This window comes from Harpia harpyja, chromosome 18 (genome assembly GCF_026419915.1).
Source record: "Harpia harpyja isolate bHarHar1 chromosome 18, bHarHar1 primary haplotype, whole genome shotgun sequence".
In the NCBI taxonomy this organism is placed as follows: Eukaryota; Metazoa; Chordata; class Aves; order Accipitriformes; family Accipitridae; genus Harpia; species Harpia harpyja.
Window position 1 is genome coordinate 24,195,051 of NC_068957.1, and position 12,255 is coordinate 24,207,305.

The 12,255-nt window shown below is 45.1% G+C and overlaps 1 protein-coding gene across 1 annotated transcript in view; it reads right to left on the minus strand.

Annotated features, from left to right (window-relative positions):
• LOC128153911 (sodium/hydrogen exchanger 2-like) overlaps positions 1–12,255 on the minus strand; it is a 32,142-nt gene that overhangs the window by 11,447 nt on the left and 8,440 nt on the right. The window contains exons 5-8 of the mRNA XM_052813841.1: positions 8,677–8,873; positions 3,590–3,679; positions 1,614–1,684; positions 269–433 (exon numbers count right to left, since the gene is read on the minus strand). Of these exons, the coding sequence (XP_052669801.1) occupies positions 269–433; positions 1,614–1,684; positions 3,590–3,679; positions 8,677–8,873 (523 nt within the window). The remainder of the gene's footprint in view (positions 1–268; positions 434–1,613; positions 1,685–3,589; positions 3,680–8,676; positions 8,874–12,255) is intronic.

Here is a 12,255-nt window from a genome sequence, read left to right on the forward strand (position 1 = left end):
AGCCTCCATGTACAAGATCAGAAACTGTTTGTTCATCAATGCCAGTAGATTGCTCATCCAACCTGATCATTTTTAATGCCCACCTACTCATCTTTGAATAGTGTTTCCTTTGCATTTGTCTGAGCTATGTTGTTCCTTCCCATGGGATAGCCCGGCAGGGAAGAGCAGAGGAGGCAGAGAAGTTTGCAAAAGCCTGTCATAACTGTTCCCTCCGGTGGGAGGGTTGGGAGGAGTGACAGAAAGGGGACGACCGCAGGGGAGCACTTACAGCAAGGATGGATGAGACGGAGCATGACCCAGCTGCCCTGCTTCTGCCAGCTCAATGGCGTGTTTCCGCTCCAGCTTTTCGTAGAGAAGCACGATACTTGATTTTGGCTGGTCGTATTCTCGAAGCAGGATCTTCTGCAGGTATTTGCTGTTGAAATATTCTAACCTGTTTGAGAACAAAACAAGACATGCTTAGCCTCCTCCCACCTCTCCCCAGCACCTAGATGGACCTGAGCAAGCCAGCAGGTTCATAGTCCACGATTGCCCCATATTCCATTATATTCCATTACCTTCCTTCCAGAAACCAACAGTCCCAGAGATCAGTCCTCAATTATTTCTGCACTACAGCACCTGAGCTAAGATATTAAAACTTTGCCAAATACAATAAAAACTCCCCAAAGTACCAGATTTATCATGAACTCTACCATAAGTGCTACAAGCACATGCGGTAGCCCCAAGGGATGCAACAGTTTTCAACACTTCCAGATTCCCTCTTGAGCCATTTCCTCTCGCTTTCTGCTCAAATGCAGCACAACGTTTGGGAAAGATCTAGCTGGTATCAAATACTGTTCACAAACCTGCTAGCAAGGAGCCAGGACACTCCTGAGCAGCAGCGATTCCCATACCCTCTAGTGGCACTTCCAAGCACCGGCATTCCTAAGAAAATCCCTGCCAGCTGCATTACTCGGAGTCCTTACCATGAAGTTAGCTGCACCTGTATCTGCACAGCCAAGGAGTTAAACCTGGTAGATTGCTATTGGTATATTTTATGTTATTTGTATTTAAAAAAAAAAAAAAAATCTCCTATGTGTACAATCTACCAGAACTTAATGAAAATTGAGCACTTTGCTACGGAAAGCTGCAGAGATCCTCTATAATTTGTCAGTCCACAACAAGCAGTTGCCCCTCCGAGTGCTGCAAGCTCATATTTGTACAGTTACTTGGGCACACACTGGGTTGGGGTCCTCAGCTCCCACACGGCCAGACGGGCAGGAGGACACGGGCAGCACCGCTGCAGGCAGGGACAGCCTGCAGCCACACGAGCTGTGTGTCGTGCCGGCATGGCCCTTTCATTTCCAGCAGATTTCGTTGGCCAGGAAGGGACAGACACGACAGGAGAGGAGAAAGGAGTCTTTTTAGGCTGAAGTACAATAGGTGACCTACAAGCAGGGAAGTGCCCGGAGAACCTGGTCTCGCCTTGGACAAGGAAAAGCTGCCCCTCTGTCACCTGCCTGGTGCCACAAGGATGAACAAGGCTCAGCTGCCCGCAGTGGAAACTTAGGGAATAGAAACCAGCCTCATTTTTTTCTACACATGTACACAGTTGTATTTCGGCAAATCCTTACTTGTCTTTCCAGTAATACTGTCCCCAGTGTCCAGATATATCTTCAATGCCAGCCAGCAAATGATCCAAGAACTAAACAGAAGAGAGGATTTTGCTATACACCGGTTGCATGTATTGCATACGTGATGAACTCAGTCAGCAAACATCAAAAGCCAGCAGACAAAACAGGAGATGCTTTCAGCTCAGTACACAGCGCCGGTAAACAAGAAGAGGGGATGTCGGGCTAATTCCCCATCCAGGCATCCGCGAGTATCCCTCGGTTCTGGAGTACAATAAGTGGTTTGGCTGCTTGCTTTCAGGTCTGTGCGAGCAAAGAATAATCGCTGAGGGACGTGGATCTGCTCGTTATGATATGTACAGGATGGCTGATGGCTTGCATGTCCTGCATATTGGCCCTTGATAAAGCAGGAAATGCTCATATTGAGGGTTTTGAGGCCAATTTGTCTCAGGAGATCGGTATCTTCAGGATATAGATGTAGATAACGTACAAATGATGCTTTGACTTGAATAATAAATACTGCCTTCCCCCAGACACTTCCCACACGACATGAAATCATTGGCCATATTGTGCCTTATACAAAAACATTATTACTGTTTAAAATTATATTAACAATTCCAGACAGGTTGATTTTTCCACCTAGAAGTTAAATCTCTGTGATTTCCCAAATTGTTTTCCCTCCTACTGGCACCTCTAAACTGGGAGAGGGCTCTGCTCTACTGCGAGTCAATGCCCCTCCACACTCAGTTACCAATGTCCCTGAAGCTTCCTCCAGCCCTCATTTTTCAAAAAAAATTTTGTGGGGTCAGAGGCAGAAAAATTTCAGAGCGGTTCACTCGGCCCTGCAGCCTGGTACAGGTTTAGAGTCCTCACATTGCTACGAGCAGCTGTATGGTGTGAGGACCAGCAAATGACACACACACCACCACCACCCCCTGGATCATCACTTTTGTGAGCAAGAATGTCCCGACTATCCAGATGGAGAAACAAATCTGAGGAAGAAAGCTGCTTCTGGGTCCCTGATTTCCAACTATCTGCATTGTTACCTTCTCTACTTCACTTAATTGGTACATAGCCATTTTCAGCTCACATTTCCTAATAAATACATTTCCAGGGATGATTTACTATTCACACACTAACAAAAGAAGAAAATACTCTCTGTTGATGATAGGAAAAGACTCTTCAGCCTATTGAACTGTTCTGTTAACCTTAGACAAAGCCCTGTAATACAACCTAATTGTGAGGATGCCAAACAGTTTTTATAAATGTCCTCAGACCTAATGTCTTTATATCTAGCCACCCAAAAAGAAGACAAAAACATTCCCAGAGGAGCTATACCCACAGAAATGTGACTGGGCATAAACAATTAGATTTAGAAACATAATTTTACATTGGATGCAGATGCAAACACAAAGCCTTAGCTAGGTGTGCAGAACACCCTGCTTTCTCATGGAGCTGCCCCCCTCTCTGAAGAAGTCCTCCATAACTAGAAAAGCATATATTTGGATGGCGAGAGCAAGGCGAACTAAATTCCACCTTTGGGTTATGGACTTAGAATCATGGAACGGTTTGGGTTGGAAGGGACCTTAAAGGTCATCCAGCTCCAACCCCCCTGCCATGGGCAGGGACACCTTCCACTAGACCAGGTTGCTCCAAGCCCCATCCAACCTGGCCTTGAACACTGCCAGGGATGGGGCACTTCTAGTGGTTCCCTCCAATGGAGTGCTAACCTTACCCTCCCTTTTCTAAATTTTTTTTTTTTTTTGCAAAAATATCCAAACCGATGGTGGTGATGGGTGCTATTCCAACGTAAATAATAACCCACGGTTAGGAAGCCGCATAACACTTTAAAACTGGAAAGGGACTGACCTGCAGAGGATTCAGGTACAATTGCAGGGCTGTAGAGTCCCTGGAGGCACACCGCATCGGCAAAGCATATCGGAAAGCTCTGGCCGTGCGTTGATGGATGCATCACTTACCCGAATATGGATCTGCTCTCCCACTGTGGGAGCACTCTCTCTTTTCCTCTTGACAGCCAACAAGTCAACGAGAGGACGGATGGTCATTCCCTGCAGCATAACCACAAAGACAAAAATCAGCCTTTCTTTGCATCAAATGTTCTAAGTGGTACCGGCACTGGAACAAAAATCACCAGCGTGGGTAGGAGCCACAGCTACCTTGTTCTTTGCCAGAACAAGACCTGCTGTTTGAGCTAGAGCCCTCTCATCTGCTCGGTTTTATTAGCACGATAAAATCTGCGAAGCTTCGACAACGCTAGAAACTCTGTTCTCCCAACTATAAGCCAAATATTTTGTTCGCTCGTGGTAGTAGCCTGTGAATGGGAGCTCACGTGCAGGCTTCAGGCTGGGGGTAGGCAGAGAGGGCCGCTCTCCTCATCTGGCATCTCAAAGACCACAAAACGCCAACCAATAATTTCAAGGTCAAGCCTGTGGCTTACTATTGCTTGTAGCCTACCAGATGGAAAGGGGCTTGAAACGTTCAAAATTCAAATGCCTGAAACGATGACAGTCCTTGAGATTTCACAGCATGCAGCCTCCGCCAGCATTTGTCTGCTAACCTTTTGAGTATTATATGTCACGGATCATTACTCCAATGATCTTTGGTGGCCAGTCGGTGGCTAAGTTTACTAATCAAAGTATCCACCTGGTGGGAAGGGTCAAGGGAAGAGTTTTAATGTCCTTTAAGCCTCATGAGAGAACTTTTAAAATGCTGCTGTGATGCATTTCTTAGTCTGGCTTTGGTATGAAATGACTTTTCTAGGACATGTTTACAGCAAAAATGATGGAGTAGCTGATGTTTATGACTTCTGAATGTCACAAATGCTGGCACAGAGGAGAGTTGAACACATTTTTAATTACAGAAACAATTAATGTGTCATTTTAATAACTAATAGCAATAAAAAAATGCATCGCTATTCAGAGCAAATAACATAAAACTCAAAAATTCAGAAATAACAGATATTACAAAAATTAAGTAGAGACTATGCAGTTTGGTCTCTTGCCTTCACTGGATAATCAGCTGCATTTGTTTTCATTTTGAAGTGGCATTTTGGAGTTTTGTGACCAGGAATCCCAAATTTAGAAACACCTGGATTCCTTTGGCCCTTCCTGACCTTGGGAGCATTGTGGGAATCCCACGTGTCATTTCAGGCCACGTATCATTTCACAACACACCTGTAGTCCCCTGTGATACTCCTCCACCCACCAGGGATAACTCATCTGGAGTGCATCACCCAATGCTGATGGCTTTATCGTGACTCACACAAAGTTTTTCTACCGCCAGCGATCCAGTAGTTAATGGGTCAGTGTAGGCAGCAAACAAACAAACAAAAAATCCTCTTCACAATTATTATATTTGCTAACAATTTCATGGAAGGGGTCAGAGGCCAATAGGCTGAGAGAGTGAACTTCAAATGGAGAACATGGTATTTCATTTTTAAACCGCACTAAAACGCAGAACAATGAGGGGTTTTGTGACATTCCAGACAAGCCCACAGCTCCTGGGAGGACTTTCTGGTCTACATGGCACATATCCAGGCCTGCTTGGAAGAGCTGAGGACTTGACAACTGCTCAGTCGACCTTCTCAAAATTATTAACCAGGCTTGTTGTGGGAAGAGCCTTATGCAACTGAGTTAGGCCAAAATAGATGAGTTTCCTGGGTTGTGTAATGCACTGATAGACCCATGTATGGACAAGCCCAACTGCTTACACATTGGTCATTAGTCTGTGCAGCATGAGGCTTTTCAGACAGGATGGTCAGGATTTCCAAGAAAATGAAGTAGGTTTGTGCTCTGACAAGATGCCTTGCTGGCCTTTACCAGCTTAAAAGAGCCCAAACCATCTCTCCCCTAGTTTCTGTCCTATCTTAACACAGACACCCCCCACGAAGCCTGTATTGATATCACTGTCAACATAAAGAAAACTTATCGCACAAAACAACGACAACAAAAGAATCCACTATCCACAGAAGCTGTTTTGTAGCCAATATTTCACTTGTCCTTTCCACCCAACGTGACATGCACCATGCAAGAAGCTGGGATATTAAAGATAGTCACTCTTCAGTCCTGCATCCATCGATGTGGCTGGCAGCAGTGCAACGGACTTCAGAAGCTGTAGGACTCCTTTGCAAAGCCAGGTTTCTGAAGATTCATCTTAATACCTGCTTCTGCTTTATTTACCTATGTTTTCTGTGCTGAGCTACAGTAATATCTTTGCAGTTCAGCTTTTCAGCAAGTTTCCTTTTTTTTTCCACCCCTGTTCTCGTGGTGGCCTCAGCTACACAATACTGCAGGTATCTGGAGCCTGAGCAAAGTCTGTTTTTATAGATGCTATGTTCCCGCTGAATGGCTGAAGGTCAAGGGGTCGCCCTGCCGACACGTACCCACGGGGGACCCTGTTTAACTCTCACCCTTTTGCATGGGGATGACATCACCAGTTGAGCTTTGAGTTTACACAAAAGCCCTTTTCCCGGTCCTGGGAAGGATTTTCCGAAGCCTCGGCAGAATGGAGCTGCTGCCTTAGAACAACCTTTGTCTGAGACTCAAGAGCGTCTCTGCATGAGCGGACGTGCCTAGTGACCGTATCTTTTCAATTTCTGACCCGCATTTGCATCTTAAAACTTGTCAACCTCCACCTAAGTACGCTCCCCCCACCCCTGGCCCCTGCTCTCTCCTTTCAGGCTGAAAACTGCCCCCAGTCCAGCTGCCCTGCGGGTCTCGGCTCCGCGCCCATCGGCACGTCGGACTCGTTGACCATTTTTTCAGCTCGTGGTGTGGATTAGGCGGACGTGGGGAAGCGGAGAGTCAACCCCAACCCTCCACGTTGCCCAACGCCCCCACCTGAGGGGGTCGGGGAGGCCAAGTGGAAGGACCTTGCTCTTGCGGGGGTGATGCTCAGCCACGGAGCCACTGGGCAGCTGTTCACCGTGACCCACCATCTCCCACGGCCTCCGCAGCGGCTCCGCTCCCTCCGTCCGAGGGCAGGAGGTGGGCAGCCCCGCTCAGCAGCTCCGCACGGACCTCACGCCCTTGAGCGGGAGCTCCCGGGGAGTTTTTCTTTATGGTGTCTTTCCCAGACCCCCATCCCACTTGCTTCAGCAGGTGGGCGCAGAGGAGAGTTGAGCATTAATATCCCTTTTCCGCACGGCGTCTTTCCCAGCCCCCCCATCCCACTTGCCCTAGGGATGGGTTCAGAGGAGACCCACTCTGAACTTTTTTGGCACAGACATCAGCCTCGCTCACTTCAGGACCAGACAACCCCAATTTTTCCACCACATCCTACTTCAAACATGCCAGCGTTTGCGAGGTGAAGGAAAAGGGGTGCCTGCAGAGAAACCCCGCAAGGAGCCTCACCCTTACAGGCTTGCTGCTTGGCAGAGAAGAGCAAGGAGAGATAGCCAAAATCTTCATCCCACGGAAAGCTGCAAGAACTCTTTTACCAGTAGATGTCAGGGCAATGCCGGGAGCTGCTGCCTGCCTGCCTGCTCCCGAGCAGGGCTGCGCTGCACCCTGGAGCCCAGAAACTCCTCAGCCTGTGCCTAAGGGAAAGAAAAACCCTTCTCCATCATACCCCCGGGGGGCTACTCGTTCAGAATCCGTGAAAAATAAAAGCATGTTAAGTAAGGAGAGCAATACCAGCACCAAGTTGTGCCCCTGTCCCAGCTGCAGGCTGGCTAGCCTGGGTCCTTGCCCACTTGCCCACTACGTAACTGCAGGCAGGGGCAGATGTGGTAGCTCCCATGGGCTCCCCAAAAGCAGTTCAAGCTACAGATGCTCCTACGGCCTATTTTCTAGAGGATTGGGCTTTGCAAAAAACACCCACAGCAGAAATCAGTCTTCAAAAAGATTTAAAAAAAAAAAAAAAAATTGTGCTTTCAACAATAAACCCAATTATCTCAGAGCAACCAGTGCTGTGAGGGTCCACCTCTGTCCCCTACCCTGGCAGTGGGGGGTTAACACATCCACAGCCACCCCCTGATGTGGGCAGGTTGCACTCGCCTGCAGAAGCTTCCCCACTGGGTAGGAAACAGCCCAAGAATCACTAGGGCAGAAAAAGAAAGCAGGTAGCAACAGGGCTTAGGGATCAGTTACAAAAGAAAAATGAGAGGCAAATAAATAAAACGTGCTATGACTTTTTTATTTGCTTCTGATTTTCCTTGCTTTTATAACAAGTAACACACCCAAAATTTTTTTCCGGTGGAAGAGTTAAAGAAATTCCCTTCCTGCTGCATCATCATAAAATTACTGCAGCTGCTTTGCTGCATGAATGTGAACACATCTCGGGCATATATACAAAACATTTTGATAAACAACTAGTGACTGTTGTTGCTTCCCCTGTTGGATGCCCCAATAAAATGGAACTCATTCTCAGAAAATGATAAGTCATCACTCCTTCAAAATGAGGCCCCTTTAAATTGTCCCACTTGTGAACTACCAAAACTGAGATGACCAAACCATAAACCTCTTTTAAAATTCTTGCTGCCCATGTTCAGAGGGTTTGGAGTATCTCCAGTATCTTCCGTCTTCTCACCTTTGGGATCAGGAAAACTGACCTTCATTCCTGCATGGCTCAGGCAGCATTTCTTTTCATGACAAGGCCTACGATAACAACTGGTTCTTACCTTGCTCAAACAGCAAACTGGTTGTAGAGGCTGATTTGTGTCGGCTTTGCTCTCGCATAAAACACGTAAAAGCACTACTTCAGAGAGGAAACCTATGCCAGCATCATTCTTCACAATTTTCACCACTGCTACACAAATATGGATGGACCAGATCAAAGATCAGACAAGTTATCAGGGGAAATGCTACAGCAGATGTTGTAAGTCAACAGCTGCTAGTCAACCTCACGAACGTGTGACACGTTCTCACGCCTTCTGCCTCTTTCAATAATAATTTTAAATTTTTATATGCCAACCACTTGATGGAGGAAAAGTTTCAATAAATGGTAAATCCTTGTATCCACCTAATGGTTTAGTACTGGTTATTTGTCTGGAAAAAAAATGGTGCTTATTATTTACATCTGCTGGTGACACCAAGATTGTTTTTACCTGTACGAACACGGTGAAGAGGATGACAACAGTTGTTGCTGCAATGAAGAGCTTCTTTCTGTGAAAGTCAGGAAGCAAGAACACCAAAGAGAAACAAATGGCTCCTCGGAGACCCCCGTACGCTATAATGAATTGGTCTTTGCTGGTGATGGTGTTCACGTGAAATCTATTCACAAAGAAAGTCAGCACAAGAACCCCTGAAAAGCAGGAAAGAAGATGGGAGCACATCAAACAAAAAGAGCAATTAGATAAAACTCATGACCTTATGATATATTTTACAGTAAAACATCACTAAACTGGTAAACACCAACCACGAGGAACTGGCCAGGGCCCAAGGTAGTATATTCCCAATATGCCACTGGAGAATGGCTTTTCTTCCACCGCCTGGTCCGACAGGTTTGCATTTGATTTGTCCAGATGAAAATCAATCCCCAACACATTTCTGATTTGGGGGATGACAAACACTATTGACTGGCCACAGTTCTGGGGGTTTGTACAACTACAAAATTTTAGGTAGCTCATCTTGTATCAAATTCTCTTGGTTTTTAACTCAGCCTTGTGCTTATCACAGTCCAGCTGGGAAACCAGAGTTTCCTTCAGAAGGACTCTGAACTCTGCAGGGGAGTTTTAGTGTCATCCCGCTCCCATGACTGCGGCTCCCCAGACCGTACCCGTTACCTGGTGACTCCGTGTTAAGCACCAGCTAAATACTGAACTAACAATAACTACTGGCAGCATAGGATGTACTAGCACATCTATTTTGACGGTAGTTAATTAAAGTTTTTAGGGCAATCCTATGGTCACGTGCCAGCTGAAATTTTACATCTACCGCTATAATGATACAGAGCCAGATTCTGAGAATTGAAATATTAATTGATCTATTCTAATTGATGATAACAAATGATTGAATTGCTTGGATTATAAACTGTCTCAAGGCAAACCATCAGCAATAATTTAGCCACCAGTTACCCTCCGATTTCCAAAAGTTTCCAAGCAGTAGCCAAGGCACTCTAAATATTTATTCTGCCGGCATTAATGTTGTTTCTTCACAAATCTTGCCCTCAAAGATTTATACTGTGTGAATTTAAGACTACATAAGGTGACACAGCAATTGATGTAATTTATAGTCATTTGCAAATACATAAGCAGATGCGGAAAGGTACAAAAAAGTCAGGCCTTAAATCAGTAAGCCGTGATCTTAATACCAACAGATATGATGAACATCTTATTTCCTGAAGATTAATGGCCATTTTGAGAACTGATGACACAGACTGTCATTGACTTTTGCTAGGAATTAGCTGGATCTCCATCACTATTGCTTTTCTAAAGGGTATTTGTAAGAGAAATAAATGTCAAAAATAGTGCACTTGTACATATCAAACATCTTCACATGCATATGACTAAAAATATCTGAACTTTGATTGCACATCAGGCCAGTTGGAAGAAAACAAAAAGCTGCAGATGTTCAGGAATAGGGAACTCAATTAACTGAACCTTGCAACACCTTCTCCATCCCCTGAGCACCGTGGAGCTGCTGCCCAGACCAGCAGATGTGAAGTACTTTGGTTTCAAGGTTCTTTGTAACTTTAAAAAAAAAAACAAAAACAAAAAACAATGAAACTATACCTCAGATCGCATCTTCAGCTGCTGTAAGCTCAGGCAGTACCAATGATTTAAAGGCAGAAAATTTACTTGAGCTGATATCCTGGCTTTTGTCTTAATTTAATCCTTCCTCATAAATTACTATTAGCATTCCCTAAACTAATTCAAGGCCAGTTTGCTCCAAGAGATGACATACAACTAATCATTTTGAACAGAATATATTTTCTTCTGGAGATACACCTTGAAAAAGAGCAGAAGGAAAACTCCCCAGTGCTTGGATAACAGTAGAATACTAGCGTTGTCATGCAGTTAATTATTTTGCTTTTTAGATGACCTCTCTTATAGCAAAGCAATTCCAGTCCCCAGGCTTCAGCAGAATCATTTCTCATTTAAGAGCACTACGAGGGTCTAATAAAGGACTAAGGTACAACTTACATACTAACCCCAGTGCTGTCAACCCCAAAAGTCCCTAAATTCCTGCAAGCAAACTCTATGGGCACCTCCCATTTCTGGATCAGTGCCTCAAGCACGTCCAGAGCTGTCGGACGGGTCTGAGCAGGTCAGGATTTAATCCCAACCACCATCTCCAAGGCAGGAGTTTCCCAGCCCGGCTTCATGCAGCACCCTGCCTGACTTCCATCCTCCCGGCACACCTTCGGCTCTCCAGGAAGGTGCTGCAGAAAAGGGGCACCCTATTCAGGATCAGACATGCGAGATGATTTTTCAGCCCTGGTTTGTGTGTTCTTATTTAATTCAAGGGGGATTTGAAATATAAAGAGGGGTTTCTTTCCTGGCTGCAGTGCTGAGCCTTTCTCTAATAATGTGCTGCATAATTTGAGAATGCAGTCAGAAGAGCTGTGTTTGGACAGCCAGATGATTTTCAGATTGCTTCTGCAATGTTACTGTGTTCCTTACGTACTGCGATGAAGAATTTTTGAACCAAAAAAAGATAAACTCACTCAGAACTTCCTTTCATGTGAGCAAATAATTTAAAGGAAAACCACTTAATCATAATAAAACATTTGAACGTATGCACAACTAATAAGCATGTTTCCAAGTGCATTTATAGCGCACAGTTATTAAAACAAACCTTGGCATGTATTAACAGCTAATAAAACCCATTCTGCTATGTCTTGCTAATCATGGCCTATCCTATTTAAGCAATTTCTTGAAGTGTCTATCAAATTTGAGTTCACTTCCTTTGACTCAGTGGTTTTCATCGTGACTGATCTCAAGAAGATTATCTTTAGCTGCAATTATCAGGAGAGTATTTTCATGCATAGCTCTCTCCTTGTTATCGCTAAGTCTTGGTCACTTTTTTACTGTGAGGTTGGTCAGACACTGCAGCAGGTTTCCCAGGGAGGCTGTAGAGTCTCCGTGCATGGAGATGATCATAAGCCGTACGGACAGTCCTGCTAGATGACCCTGCTTAAGCAGGGGTTTGGACCAGATGTTCTCGAGAGGTCCCTGCCAACCTCAGCAATTCCCTGATTCTGTGCAAGTCTGTCATTCTTAGTCCTTAGCTGAAGTTCTTGAGTAGGAGCAGAAGCATCCTCACATTTTAGGTCCCAATTCTTATCTACCCAGCTTACTGCTCTTCTGTAAAGCAGAACAGCATCTCCAGGGACAGCTGTTTGAAGGTTCCTCCAGTTGCCCATTTAAGGATGCTGCTGCACACAAACTTGGTATGAATTAAATCCCTTAAATCTCTGCAATTCAGAATATGCAGTCAGAGGCCCCATGCTTTTAGACAGCTCTCTGATCCCAAGCTATGTACTTACAGTCTCCCTCCTATTGTGAGGATATGCTGAAATGGAAGAGGAGATCACGGCAATCAAAGGAGAGGCTAAGACAGAGATATCAATAAAACAGATGTTGTGAGAATTTCTATTTAGCACCAGTGCTGTCTATGCTGAGTGCAGAGACTAGGAAACTGCAGTAAAATGCAAAACTCGCTATTGAGCAAGTGATGGAGGA